Raw genomic sequence first — 15,879 nt, forward strand, 5'->3', positions numbered from 1 at the left:
GCGCTAATAATGGTACCGCAAATTGCGGTACCGTTATTAGCACCAAAGTCCCTTTGCGGGTCCCGTCCTTAATGCCTGGTAAAACCAAGCGTTAAGGGAGGACCCGCAAAGGGAACTCGTAATAGGGCGGAAAGGGATTACCAGTACCGGTGCCCTTACCGATAATCCCTTACCGCCCACCTCGTAATGAGGCCTATTGTGTGTGTGTGTGTGTGTGTGTGTGTGTGTGTGTGTGTGTCTGTGTGACACTTACGCTGCTTCCACTCAGTGCTGTATCAGCCACATGTGTGAAGGAATCTTTCGTGCGTGTGTGCGTGTGTATGTGCAGCACAGAATCCTTTCTCTGTGTGCAGTAAGTTGTGCGGCAGCTCCTCCTGCCCGTGCTCAGTCTGTATGTGATTGAAGTTTACAATATTGATGTGTGTTCTGTGCCTGTTCTGTAGGCAGTATATATAAAAACATGGAGTACAAATTATCTACTAGGGAGAGAGAGAGAAAGATAGAGAGAAAAGTGAGGGGGACTGACAGAGGCAATTTGAGAAATTCAGGAGGATAGTTCATGGCAACAAGCTCGTCTTGGAAGCAAGACGATGCAGAGCAACACAGGTTCGATCCCCCGGTCCGTGCTTAGAAACCTCTGGGCATTAAGTGCAATATAAATAACCCATTACAAAAAGTAAAATGGGACTCGTCTGCAAGATTCCACTGGTACGGGTGCAGGATTGCAGATTTTTTGCCTTGTAAGGCCTACTCTCCTCTAGCCCTTACTAACTGACTCCTCTCTATGATCTCCTACCACCTTAAAAATCCCCTTCAGACGGTTATCACAAGTAAACCATTAGTACATCAACACTAATCGAACCATGACTGTACTCTCCTATGTAGTCCTGTCAGGCTTGCCCACACCAGCGGCTAGCTAGAGCCAACACATTGTCCTATCAGTTCTTGGCTCTTCCCTATGGATAGCATGATGCCAAATGTCGCTGCCATACCCATAGAAAACAGACAGGTGCTCACAGGAACCTTGTCCTTCCCAAGCTGCACCCATCAACACCACAGGTTTCGAATCTGCTTCTCCCACATCCCACTAATGACTCTCATGTCCCGTTTTGCTTACAGAGCCATGCGCATCGAGGCCACCAAAAGTGACAGAAGGGCGCTATCCAAGACTACTTGCATTTTATATTACGGTGCAGCTTTTACTGCTGTCAGCCATCCTGTACGAATTCTGTATGATATGGGAATTGACAGTGAATGCACTGTACCTGTCCTTTGTGAGGGAAGTTTGCATTATGGATATCTGCACTCTTACCGCCCTTGGTCAGGTTTATTTATTTGCATTTATATAGCGCTACAAACCCTCAGGCATCTGAGTGCTGCTTACCCAGGGTGTGTGGTGCTCATTTATCGACCTTGGAAGGATAAAAGGCTGAGTTTGTCCCTGTCAGGATTCAAACCTGCATCCGAAGGCTCTGCACAGATGTCAAAGCGCGCATTCTATGTGCTCTACTCACTGTGCTATCTGACCACGGGTTTTTCGCTGCTGTCGCTTGTGTTGCACTGTTCCCCCAGGACTTAAGCTTTTTGTTGTTGTTCTGTGTCTTTTGTCTGCTATCCGGATGCAATGCGCAAGTGAACCTTGCGTGGTTGCTGCCCTTATATGCTTGTTCTAGATGTTTCAGTGAAGTTGGCACTGCTGTCACTCTTTTTCACCTTTTCTATGGACAATGGACTCGTGGAGGTTCCACTGCCACCACTCTAGCGTATTACTCAAAAGTGCATGTTCACAATGTACCCATTTAAGCATAGGAACACTGAGGGTAAAACACCATCAGAGGGTGTAGAAGCTGTTGCTATCGATGCCAGTTTGCGGACCCAATGTTCACAGAATCAAACACTTTCCCTATATGCCCAGTGGAGTAACTTTGCTGAAAATGTTGGGGGGGACATGATATCTGAAGAAAAGGTGCCCCAGCCAAATGAATGGGGACAGAATGGTGTGCCATGAAAGTTGGGGGGAACAAACACCCCTGTCACCCCTAAAATGACACCTATGCATGTGCCAACCCATGAGGGCGCTAATGATTTGATACGATAAGTCATTTATGATGCGCCTGTACACAAGTGTTTCTAGGCGCGACAAGACCAGGGAGGGAAGACAGAGGGAAGACAAGACAGATGATATTACTAGGCCTGGTGTCATTCAGATCATGCAAGTGCGAGCTCCGAAAGTAATGATGGTAATACCCGCCTGTGTAGCCCATTATTTCACCTCTTCTCTCCCGTCTCCTTTGAAGGGATATTTTGGCGACCCCTGGAACGTCTTTGACTTTCTGATCGTCGTTGGCAGTATCATTGATGTCGTCCTGAGCGAGATCGACGTAAGTGTGTGTTTGGGGGGGCTCGGGCTTGGCTAAAACTTTAGGTACATATCTTTTGCCAAGCTCTTCCCTGTTTCTATTTATGCTGTTATTAAATGAATTGCTTACTCCAGGAATAAAGTTGTAAAAGAATAAGGTAAGATCATGACCAAAATTAATGTATGTTCAGTAGAAAAACTGTGCTGGCCACATTTCACCACTGGAGGCAGAATCTCCTTATTTATTAACTGCCTATTTTTTAATGTCACATTAGCCACATGCTTACTTGTAGATCAGTGTTGCTCCTGTTGTTGGGGAACAATTTTGCAAGTGTAACATACAATTGTAATTAAAGCTGAAACACAGTGATTGCTCTCTTTGTACCAACTTCTGGCTGTGTGCCAAAATCCGTATTCACGCACACCCAGGAGCAGTGATGAGATACTGACCAAATGCCAGATTAATGGTCCATAATGACATAAACTTAGCATTCTATAGATCCGCCCTCCCAAAATAATAGGAGTTTTACACCTCTCTCAATTCAAACGAACCCATTTAACCGGACAACCCGTTTCCAAATAGGCCTTTCCGTTTTACAGCTGCTCCATCGCGCCAGGAGTAAAAAACAAAACGGTCTAAATATTGCACTTTAAAGCACTTTTGTCCTGCCCCTAGGTCTCAACTCGTCCTGCTGTCTACAGTACGAAAGGAGAAGCATTTCCTGTTCCTGCCTCTCCCTCCAAGCTCAGATAAGCCAATAGGAGGCTCTGTTTCTGCAAAACAAATGGATCCTGAAGAGCTTTCTGCTATTCTTTTCCTGCCTGGCCAGCCGAATCCCAACTATGCATCCAGACTTGACAGCAAAGACTAGGTTTAATAAGGGGAGTGGGGCGTGGGGGGTTGCCATGACATCCTGGCTGCTGCCATGATCACTCTGGAGATGTTCATGGCGGTCATTGTGATTGAGAGCTGTAAACTGCCAGCATTCTGACGTTAGGTGTTGTAGCCTTGCCTTGGCTGCTGATAGGCTCAGTGTACAGGACCATGCAGCGCACACTGGTGATCGGTGCTTCAGTGATTACTCTGCCTGTAGGGGCCTGACCTCACACCAGGGCGGGCCTGCCAGTGGTTCACTGCCCCTACTGGCAGACTCAGAGTGAGCCGGTCCAGAGAAAATGCTGGAGCTGGTAGTACCAGCTGTTTTACCGGCATTTATTCCTTATCAACTTACTCCCAATGACCCCCATTGAGTCTCTGAGACAAAATGGTGGCAATGCACTTAATGATGTTTAGAGACGCTCACATTTCAACGCTACAAGAATACCGTTTTTGGCGTTATATTCTCTAATCCCAACTCAACCTTCCTTCAAACCTGCTGCCCTTTGTACTTTCTTCTCCTCGACTGTTCTCCAGCACTGCCTGCTCCAGAGCCTCTCTGTACCAGTCTTCTTTGCTGTCCCACTGCTCCGGCAGCCATTTCCTACTCCGACATGCTTACCAGGAAACGTTTGATTCTTCTGCCTTCGCGGGCCAAGCTTCACAAAGAGTCTTTGTTTGAGATGATGTCTGACAGCACATGGCTCTGTTATTGAACCACGATGTAAAGCTACATACACTGAGAATGCCTTATAATTGAGCAACGTATTCAGCCTTTAGTCCCTGCCCTTGTTCTGGCTCCGTAGTCTGCACTTATAGTAACTGATCCGACCTCTAATGCGTTTCCCATTATCGATGACCTCTTCTCTGCTTTAGGACATCCTCTATCCCCCTAAGCCCTGGAACATTGCCCTGAACATACCAATTCGAACCCATGACTTGTTGTGCAATGAAAAGGCAGCTTTAGATGGTGCATGTTGATTTCCTCACGTGACAATATTTTATCCCCACTCATTGTCTAACCAAAGAAAAATTATACATTTATCCAAGGAAAATGTGATGTTCTAAACCACACAAGGGTCTGTTTTTGATACCTTTTATTTATCTAACTGAAAATACTATGTATAGTTGGAACAAATCATAAAGCATTAGCTTTCGAAGTCCCACAGACTTCAACATCAGATGGGGCAGTTTGAACAAAGCATGGAAATGTATTCTTTTATGAATCATTTCACACTACACCACCTGATGAAGATGTTGGTGGAAACTCGAAAGCTAATGCTCTATGATTTGTTCCGTCTCGCCACAGCATTTTCAGTTAGTACAATAAAAGGTATCAAAACCTGCATCTTGTGTGATTTGATCACTGGACTAACATAACGTTGAGCTTTTTTATTTTCATGTTCTAAACCAAAAAATGGCACGGTTTGATAACAGAAAGCTTTCAGTGCTTAACCCTATTGCAATATGGAATTATTCCAACAAGAAACACTGCTGCATTGGGCTTAGGTAGAGGAAGGCTTGCAATGTCCTGATCTGATGGAAACCCTTGATACTCATTATTCCAACCCATGCAGAGGAGGACCATGATTGCATGGTCGATGAGATGCAATGGGACTGTTTGCTTCTCAAACATGGTTAGGTCCCTTTGAATGTTTACGTACTTGTTTGAACTGGGTTAAAGTACATGTCTAGCTATGCTCTGCTCTTATTTCCCCACAATTGACTCTTGACAGTACAAGGACGATGAAGAGGCAACTAAGAGTAATGAAGACTACACTTCTTCACCACTCTGTTGCGGGGACGAGAAAGGTGCCTGCTAAGAGTTGTGAGGGTCAGGTATGTCCTTTTGATTGCGGTCAGGTAGGGCTAATTGGACATTCACACCTGCAACCTGTCAAGGGGCTGCAGGTGTATAAAATGAGACCAACCCAGCCAGTAACAAGGAACAACAGGGAGACCTGTGTGAGGAGCAGCAGAACCAGAAGACCAGCAGTGACTGTGGTGAACTGTGGGGAGCGGAGTGCGCCAAGATGTAGTGTTTTGAGACTGGCTTTAACACTCCTAACCCTATGTACAGAGTTTTTGCAATGGGAAGCAATGCTGAGTTGGGCTGATCCCATAATCCTGAAGAATGGTGCTTGTTCACTCCCGAAGTTAGAGCCACACTGGAGCGTTTTAGGGGCAGTCTGCAGACCCTAACCATTGTGGTAGCAGTGGAAGCAGAGGAATCCTTGATGCAACGCTGCATATGCACCCAAGAGCTGAAGATCCAATGAGTTTCAGAGACGCAGGAATCCACAAGCAGCTCTGCACGCGATTACCATTTATTTGATCATTTATATCCCCACACATTGTTTTGCTTTAGTTGTGAGGGCAAGCATAGGTTTTGGACACAGACAGACTTTTCAGTTGAACTCTTTGAGTCAGACTTTCCTTAGTTGTATTCAGGTAGGGAAATCCCACCTTAGCATAGGGCAGGTTAGGCCTTCAACCTTCCTGACATTAAAGTTAATAAATACCTTTCGTTTGAACTTTACATCTGTTGTCTGTGCTTACTTCACGATGCTTTCACACCATACATGGGGATGTAGAGGCCTACCTGAAAGTGCCTTTGACACTTGAGATGAAAAACTAGTCTGCAGTAGTTTCAGGAGTCCTAGGGGAAGTGATCATAGGCATTGACTTCCCTAATGTAGCCCGGGAGTTTCAAACCAGCGTTATTGTGGAAGCTGATCAAAACCTTGGAGTCCTGCGGGCCAATGAGTCAATCAGATGCCGTGCGAGTGATGCACGTGTGAGCTGGAAGCAGGAGGAAAAAGGGGAAGGAAACTCCAAAGAAGAGAACCAGTTGTGATTGGTGGCGTGACCCAGGAGTGGTGGACTTTTCAGTCTGTTATACGTACTGAGACCGGTCCTGAACTAGTGAAAAAGAATCCCTGTCCTGCAAGCAGGCTCGGTGTCGCCAACCTGTAGAAGATAAGGTAACAGTGATGGCGGGAGACTCTGGAGGGAACTTGAATATAATGATTATCAGAAAAATACTCGTCCCAGCAAGAGACTTAAAAAGCAAGAGATTGTAAATATTATTTGGGGTCATTATATTCATCCCAACAAGAGAGTAAAAAGTCAAGAGACTGGCAATACTATTTCCATTCATCATACTCGAGTGAGGGAGTGAGTAGTCAAAAGCTGTGAATAATAACTGGGCTCATCATAGTCATCCCAGTGAGCAAAGGAAAAGTCAAGAGACTGAATAATAACTGGGGTCAGCATACTTGTCCCAGTGAGAGAGTGAAAAGTCAAACAGTGAATAACAACTGAATTCATCATTCTCATCCCAGTAAGACAGCGAAAAGTTTTGATACTGTGAGTAAGAACTGCCTTTGTCATTCTCATCCTAGTGAGGGAGTGAAAAGTCAACTGACTGTTGGTCATAACTGGGGTTTTCATACTCGCCCCAGTGAGAAAGTGAAAGGTCAAGAAACTGTAAATCATTATTGGGTTCATCCTACTCGTCTCAGTGATACCGCTAATAACCAAAAGAATCAGTATCCTTGCTGGGGTCTTTCTACTCGTCCCAGTAGTATAACAGATGACTAGGTAAGGGAAACGTATTGCTGAGTTCATCATACTCATCCCAGTGAGAGAGACAGTGACAAAGAGATTGAGAACAATTATGAAGAGCTGCATATTCATACCTCGGAGGGGTCAAACAACCAGAGAAAGACTCAGAACTTGAACAATAAGAGGAAAGGAATCTCGAAACCTAACAAGTTGATACTAGAGAAAGAGAGACTTTCAAAGACATTTGAGACAGGCAAGGTGAAGGAACCTCAAAGGCTAGGAACGTCAATCAGGAGGATCTCACAAATTCAGGGGTAGAGGGAACCAGGGAGTTAGAAAAGCCACTCACATGAACGGAATGATTCAATGCAATGGGTAGCCAAGAACTATCTGAGAATCCTGTATTGAGGTTAAGGAAGCAACTTCCAGAGAAGGGAGTCATTCTCCTGGATTTTGTTGTTTTGTCTTTGTGTTAGGATCAGGGTAGATTAGATTCAGGACTGAGGACACTCACTGTCTGGCTCTCACTGCTGTCTACAATCAGGCACAGGGCGATGAGCAGCCGTGTCCCACCCCCGATTGCCCTGTCGGCCTTATAACTCTTCTTAAGTTCACTCAGTTACTCTGCCCACCGACACATCCACTCTGGAGTTGAGGGTCCTCATCGCCACACTCATGTTTGGCATGGCCTCCTTTATGCCGCCAGGTCCGTAAGGGCCCTTCTCAATACCTTCAACACCTGCCTCTCCCCCACGCTCTAATTCAGTAGACGTCTCCTCTAACGTTGGCTTCTGGTTTCTTCCTTGGAGACGGGAGATTTTCTGCTGCCAGCTGTGCACGGTGTGCCTGGCATCTTGACAGTGTGGGGTGTAGGAACCAGCCCGGTTGCCGTCTAATTGAGCCCCAGGGAACGAAGTTTCACTTTCATGCAGCCCTTATCTTTCCGGTCAGGTTCCAGAATCCCCCTTGCATCCTTTTCCGAGGGTCTCGCTTGCTCTAGGAGATGGTTCCCTTGGTGGCGATCACCCGTAACCCCCCCACCCCCAACCTCCGCCCTCCACCTTAGCACATAACAGTTCAAGTACATGCACGAGATGTTCCAAGGAGGGATGAAGGTTTCTAAAGAAGAAGATCTTGGTGACGTATGAAAAGGACTTTGGAACAAAGCAAACCCCAAGGAGTGGAATTGCCCCCCCCCCCATAGCAACATAAAAGGTTAAAGGAGACTGCTACTGTGTTAATAGTGACTAAATGGAGGTCAGCATAAATGCTTTCAATGTTATGTTCCCACAGGTTTTTAGGGAATTTAAACATTCATGTTTAGAGTTAATAATTCTAAAATTCACTGTCAAATGTTCAATTAAATTTCACCCAATAATTAGTTTCCTCTCTCCTTCTGCTGCTAATTGACTCTTTTCATTTCATGCTTTCTCTCTCTCTCTCTCTCTGTGCATTAGCAGCACTTTCCCCATCCCCCCACTGCTTCCTCTCCTCTCCCTCTCCTTTAACTCTTCCATCGCCTCTCTCCTTTCCTCTCCTCTTCCTCTCCTCTTCCTCTCCTCTTCCTTCTCCCTTCCCTCTCTGACGGTTTACCTGCACTTGTAACCTTGTCTGCCCTTGTCTCCCTTTCTCCTTGCACAGACTGTCCTGGAGCCCAGTGGAGGCCTGTACTGCTTAAGTGGAGGATGCCCGGCCGCTGTGGTATGTATCACTTACTGGATGTGCAATGTATTTTGCACATTTCATGTAGGTTGCAGGGTTTTTCCATGGATCTTGTTCATTTTTAGTTTTGGCTGATTGGTGGTGCAGCTGCTAATTGCCAAATGTTGTGTAGGGAAGAGTGGAGGATATGGGCTTGACCATGCTCTGTGTATTGTTCCGCTTGCAAAGTAGTGCAGTGCAGAATTGTAAACATAGCCGCAAGACTGTACAGTCTGTGCTAAACCTAGCCGCTGGAAAGAGCAGGCCGTGCCAAATAGTGTACAGGGTGGAGGAACAAAAAAGATGTGAAGCGTTTTTTTACTGATCGGAGTACCTGAGTATTTGGTGGCAGTATGTGCATGTGGTGGGATCTGAAGAACCTTTAATAGAAGTAGCTGGTGGATGATAACAATATGAGATTCAGAGCAAAAAATGGTATTGCTTGGGAATAAAATGGGAATAGCTGGCAACTGGAGATTGTCTGCCTAATGCAAAAGCCAACACTAATTTAATTGGTTATTTTTATCGCACTTAATACCCAGAGGGTTTTAAGCACGGACCCGAGGATCGAACCTAGGTTGCTCAGCATTGTCTAGCTTCCAAGGCGAGCACGTTGCCCCTGAGCTATCCTCAAGCATATACTAGTCTTTTGTCAATGCTTGTTTAAAAATGGATCTCTCATGCAAATGTGTTGGAGTTGTTGTTTGGTACTCCTGTTCAGAGGACAGCTTCCTGGCATTTTCAGGTTCTGGAATATCCGTGTTGGTGGGACGTCTGGGGGTAAGGGATTTAGTTGAGGCAAACCTAGAGACTCCAGTGGTATCCCCTAACTTCCATATGGCACAGTGAACCAACCTTAATATTTATTAATAAAAAGTGTGAGAGGCCCAACTAGTTCAAACCCATAAGAGAACATACAGTAAAAAGGTATCACTGCCCAAACCAAGTTCTAAAAATAGCCAATGTTGTTATTTAATCATCAGATACTGTAAAAATAACCATGAAAAATACATGTAACTGCTGCAAGAGACATTAGCGAGAAAATACTTGTTGGGAAGAAAATGTTTTGAAGCCAGGAGTCGCTCATATCCAGAGGCTGTGGCATACTGCACCATCTTTTTGTGATGAGACCAAATATTGGTTGAAGAAACAAGTCCCACGTTTCTTTGGAGGCAGGATGAGATTATATTCAGTGCTTATAGCTCAGTGTGCAACACATATGCCGTCATTTTGTGGCTACTGGGAAGTGACTTTGTTCAGTGTCAACTTGTCTGGAGCACCTAAAAGTGGTGGGGGAACAGAGGGAGTCTTGAGACACGGGCACACTTTGCACCGGCCGCAGGTGTTTCTGTATGCACCCCGGATGCCAGAAATGTGCATGGGGAGTTGCAATCATCAATTTGGAATTCACTAGCAGCATGCTCAGGGAAGTATCACTCTGGTAGGCAAGATACATGAGTACCTGCCCAGGTAGTTAAGCTGGAGGAGGAGAAGCCCAAAGGGGTGGAAGTGGCTGAGAAGTTGCAGAATGTGTTTACTGATTAGCCGGGATAAACCACATTATACAAGGCAGGGGTGCAGGACATGGGGTATTTCTGGTTTGACTCTCCATCACCACCCACGAGGGGGAGAGGAAGCACAGGACCACAGTTGCAAAGACTGTGGGAAGATGCAAAGCTACTCTTCCACCTATTTGCAGGGTCTTTTCAAAGACAGCCTGTCAGATCTGAGAGTGCTAACTGTCCATGTTCGCGTCACTGCCCTAGGGGACTGATGATTGTAGGGGGGCGCGTCTTCTTATGATGATGATATGATATAATAGGTTATTTATAACTCGCTTAGTACCCAGAGATTTCTAAGCACAGACCCTGGGATCGAACTTGTGTTGCTCTGCGTCGTCTTGCTTCCAAGGTGAGTGTGTTGCCCCTGAGCTATCCTCCCGAGACTCTAGTCCCAAAAAAGAAATCTGAAGTGTGGAGCTTCTTCATGCAGGACAAAGAATGACAATATCGCGACACCTGCACTTTGTGCAACACCATGGCCAGGAGGCCTCTGCTCCATCATCTCAGCATTATCCAGTTGGCATAACCCTCCAGACTGTGCTGTCCCCCCGGAATATTGTGCTGCTTTGCTAGTGCTCGAATGACTTTGTGCAGTCGCGATTGACTGTAATCGTATGATATCCCGGAATCATTTTTGCTGCTACTGTTCTGTTCTTTGAGTCCTCTTACTGTGTTAGTATCCGGGTAATGCAGAGAGAGCCGCCCTCCAACCTGGCAAACAGTCCCCCTGGCAATATCATATAAGAGCAACCTGCTTCAGAACTTCCAAAAGATCTCAGATTCCAGAGTACCTTTAAAAGAGCTCTAAAAACCCAATCTGTTTGGATAATAATACCACACCTGTCTGAACTCCCAGGTCTTGTTGCTCACTGATAATTTGTTATGTGTATGTCCAGCAGTTAGCGCCTTAATGCTTGAGGGTCCATAGTGCGCTCAACAAATGACGTATTGTAATGTGATGAGCATTTTTTGTGTACTCCAGTTCCTGCTGTACAACACCCAGAAACGTGCACATGTGAGCACCAGCTGAGGGGAAACCCAGCACTGGGGCATGGGATGTTCACGTGTATCATCTCTCCAGCTTGAGGGGACAAAATGAGCAGTCATATATTCTCAGGCAATATGACCTATGTGTACAGGTAAAGGGATTTCACCTTTCCTGTGGTATATTTCCATGCACAGTGGATTAAATGTTTTATTGCGCGCTAGCAAAACTGCAAACATCACAACAGGTTGTTCAGAAAACAGGCCGTGAGCTCCAGGCCATGAATGGCAGATTTCAAGTCCTCAACTATGTGCGTTCCTGGGCACACAATAGGGTTCGTTGAAATGTGTCCTATAAAATTGATTCTGCATTAGATCCTACACCGCAGAGGAACTCCTGGACTCATTTCTCAGCTGTTTTTACTCCTTTTTCAAGTCTACAGACAGTGCTGCAACATCCAGTGTTGAGTGTGATGATTGCATTTGCTCCATATTGTGAACACTCGCACAATTGAAAGGCGACTCTCGCGATATTTGGGCACTATCCTTATAAGTCTGAGGGCAGTCACCTCACCTGCCTTTTTCCTATTATCTTGCTCAATGCCAGGTCATTCACCTACTAGTGAATAGGATGTTATTGTTACATGTGCCTTACAGATGCCTTCGGTTTAGGTGCGCTATACAAATGTCAAAATAAATAAATAAGTGTGCCTCTCGCCACCATTCACCACTGCGTAGTGGTCTAGCTCCCCCCTGACTGATGGTCATGTGGTAATACAGGCGGCACTGCCCGCTATGGCATGGATATATCAGTAAGCCTCTCCATACCTGCACAAATTGTGGCTCGGCCACCCGGCTGGCACAAGCAGAAAGTGCTGCAAGACCCTGCTGATGGGTGGTACAGTTGGCGCGGTATGCACGGATGGCAGAGGTACTTGGGCAGGCTCGACGCGTATGGCGATGAGGCATGAGTGGCCGTTTGTATGGGGCCAGCGATAAACAGGTTTGTCCTCCCTTGAGGAATCTGCAGACACGCCCTAATTGACATATCTACCTCTGGAGGAAGCTGCGAAAAAGGGGTCAGTGGAATCTGTGTCAGTGGAATCTGGCATGCATGCTCTGGGACGCGTCAGACAGCGCCATCACTTCATGGGCTCGTGCATTGTTGCAGTCACCTCTGTCTACTCCATCTGCTGCACTTTTGCCTCCTGCACCACCACCTGCAACGTCTGGTCGCCCGTCTCTGGGGTTCCCCTGCACCTCTCTGCACCTAACTCTGCGAAGGTTCCACCACCACCTCTCCAAGTGTGAACGGAGGATAGCACAGGAGCAACACGCTGGTCTTGAAAGCAAGACCACACAGAGCAACAGAGGTTCGAATCCCGGATCCGCGCTTAGAAACTGAACTCGGACACGGTATTATGCGCGTTAGAAAAAAACAATAATAAATAAATAAATCTAATGATGATCAACACATTATCCGTCATTCCTCTGGTGTAACTGTAGCCATAAGGCTCTCCTCTTGCATGAAGTCTACTCTGGCCTTTCAGTCCCCAGGTGCATGGTTGCCTACTTCACCCATGGCGCAAGGAAGCCTCGGCATGGTCCATGCAAAGCCTCCTCCCGCTTCGCATGTGGCAGTGCAAACCCCACCTTGTATCCGCCCTCTACTCTTTGTGTGATGTTCCGCAGTGTATCTACCCCTCCCACAGCACCTGCTGTGGCTTTGGGCACCTGCATCCACCAGCATAACCTTCCTGCTCCTCTAAGGCCCAGCAGTTCTCATTCTTATCCCTGGAGACATGAACCTCCTCTTTCTTTCTCCTCCACACACAATGCCCCTCCCACTTTATGGTTTTGATTCCTTGCTAAGGAAGTCCTAACTTTAGACAAAATAAAAAAAGGCGTGGACTGACTAGAGTAAGCAAATGGATTCACAGGAGACTCACATAGACAATTGGGGAGAGTTCTCGGACACAGAAAGGAAGGTTTTTCTAGTTCACCCTCAAATAGAACGTTTGTTATGTTTCATAAAAATAAGATGGCTACAAAATGTTTACTCTGGTTGGTGGATAGTAGGCAAGGTCAGGGAAACAAATGGGATACTGCCCAGTAGTAAAAACACAGGGTAAATAGGATTTGGTATACAAGGGAATAAGGACTTATGTTTTTGCTTTTTTCAACTTCAAAAAGGCAGGTAAGGGGAACAGGAACAGAAACAGGGGAATTGCGTTTTTGATTGTTGTTTAAATGTTGAATGAGGGAAGAAAAGGTAAACAAGAAAAGTAAGTGGTCTAATGAACACACAAATTATCAAAAGGGAGCAAACAAGTTTCCCGAATAACTACAAAAGAATAAACTGGTAAAAAGTACATCAAACTCCAGCTAATTCCTCAAGTTGTAGGTCTGCCCTGTACACACCTGTTCTTGTTGCCTAGCAACACACACAGATGGAAAGGGACAGTGAGCTTTTGTAGGGGCACTATAACTCCCAGAGACCTTCCAATCTCACAGGAGTGTCAGCGGTATGGATTGTCCCAACAAATTGAAACCCACACCACCAAACCCTCAGGTTCAGGACTATTTTGGTTTTCCGGCCAATCCTAAGAAGTCTTACTGGTCCACTATATCCTAGCTATAGGGTTCGGTTGGACCTGGGAGCTGGGTTGCCTTGTCTACAGCTTTGGTAATCAGTCCAGTGGCAAAATAGAGAATGAGCAGCCTCCATGCAAAGCACATTCACTGCAGGCAAGACTTCCTTCAGTGTCTGTGGATCAGTCTCCCAGCCGTCCAGAATTCAACCACTCAGAGATTCCAATCGGTCTTCTTAAATTCACCCAATGCAAATTCCAAGGTTAGGGACAGTAACCAGCCATCCCCAGCTAACCTCTACTCACATGTAAATACAGGATGGCCTCGTGGGTAGGCTGGGAGGTCATAGTTGGCTGGGGTCTTAGTCAAAGTATTGGCTGAGGTCTCTGGTTGCTGGAAACGCCTTTTCTTATCTTAGGGGCACTCACCCCCTTTCCTGCAGCACTTGCTATTTTCAAGCTGTTGATGAGGAGGGGGTTGTCCTGTTTGCTGCACTCTTAAAGAGCTGTCAGAGTTCCAATTTCTGCAACAACCAGTCAATATTCCTAAATGACACAGCCCCCCACCGACCCCACCTGACCCCCCATCCCACTCTAGCCCTTCTGGGTTAGGCCTGGCACACCTACATGTGTTTGAAGCTCACTAAACACAGTCACCTATTACATTTACAACATGTTGGAACCCATATTGACTGGGCATCATGGGAGGATTTTAAGCATCACTGCAGATTTGAGGTGATACAGAATTTGTTTCAGATTTGAGGTGATACTAGAATGTGTTTCTATCATCCACAATTCTGTAAACCTTCTAACAGTTGAATTTGTCGCTCACTGCCACTGTCCAAGAGGAGAGGAATTCACTGACTGGCCCATAGGTCAGTGCTCACCTTCTAGTACCTTTAAGACAAGATAGCTGCACCATGTGAGGAAAGGGGGTGCACGATTCACTTACTCCAACACGACTCAATAATGAGGACTCAGTAATTTGGCAAAGGGAAGTCAGTTTAATGACAAGTACATCAAACGGGGAAACAAATGGGAATCAGCAGCATTGCGATCACCTGTCTCGCTGCGACTTCCTCGAACTTCAGTCAAACAGCCATTGTTATAGGCAAAACTCGTTATCACTGACGTATAATTCTACAAAAAATCATCATGCAATATAATTGGTTTGGAAAGGTAACTTAAGTATAGGTGTTATATCTGTATATGGTAACAGAGCATGCGGATTGGTTAACTTTTATCGGGTGGGCGTCTACGCCCATCCCTCTACATCACACATAATTGACGTCACTACGAGTACGACGTCCTATTGGTAACAGTGTCTATAGGACCCTGGATTAAACGGTCCATTGCGATTGGGCAGGTTACACCCCTAAACATAAATCTGCATTTTAATTAGCAGCATGCAGAATGGGCACCCAGGTGCCCAGTGCCCGAGGATTCACCCTGCCTCATTTCCATCAATCAGTGTTTTAGGGCGATATGTCATTTAGTTGGCTGAGGATGGCCTCGAAACTGTAGTCTCTTATCAGGGAAAAGTTATGGCATCCTGGGTTCTGGATGACATCAGGCGGTGGTACCTCTTCGCGCCTGGCTGGTCCCATATTAGTTCACCATGAATCTGCTTCAGTTTCTAGCTTTTAGTGTATTTAATTCTGTTTCGGCCTCGCCACCTGCATGGGCCCCCTTATCTTGACCTTCATGGGGCAGACTGGTATGCTCTGAAGTTTGAGTCTTGTTAGCTGACGCTCTCCTCCCTTCCTCTGGATGACCTCGATTTCCTAGGCATGAGTCGCTCTTTGTTAAGTTTCGATTCCGATCCTTCTCTTGCCTCTGGCTGAGTTACGAAACTTGGCCTGTCAGGCCTCTGGCCGACTGGGCATACTTCTACTTTTACAAAATGGAGTCGCACTTGTATAGCGTGTCTTATTTGAGTAAGATATATGAATGGTGCTTGGCGCTCTATTCTTCTACTAAGCATTGCAAGCAGTATCGTTTTCTTCAGCCTCTTGCGTTCCAAGCCTATTTACACACGTTTAACTGGTTGGCTGCTTCCATCTTGTCTTGTGGCGACGTTTCTTTACATTTTAACATTGTCTCTTCTCTGTGTCCGTTACATTTGTTTTCGTAGTTACTCGCACTGGCGTGCTTGTCTTCGATAGCCGCTTTTGTTTATTCATGAGTCTGTTCAGGCCCGTGTGTCATTTCCACTGGCTTCCATTAAGGCTCTTTGAG

The 15,879-nt window shown here is 46.0% G+C and overlaps 1 protein-coding gene across 1 annotated transcript in view; it reads left to right on the top strand.

Moving 5' to 3' along the window:
• CACNA1S (calcium voltage-gated channel subunit alpha1 S) overlaps nt 1-15,879 on the top strand; it is a 596,588-nt gene that overhangs the window by 411,725 nt on the left and 168,984 nt on the right. The window contains exons 28-29 of the mRNA XM_069633644.1: nt 2,298-2,381; nt 8,445-8,504. Coding sequence (XP_069489745.1) covers nt 2,298-2,381; nt 8,445-8,504 — 144 coding nt within the window. The remainder of the gene's footprint in view (nt 1-2,297; nt 2,382-8,444; nt 8,505-15,879) is intronic.

Source organism: Ambystoma mexicanum, chromosome 13 (assembly GCF_040938575.1).
Source record: "Ambystoma mexicanum isolate Mex_15411 chromosome 13, UKY_AmexF1_1, whole genome shotgun sequence".
Lineage (NCBI taxonomy): Eukaryota > Metazoa > Chordata > Amphibia > Caudata > Ambystomatidae > Ambystoma > Ambystoma mexicanum.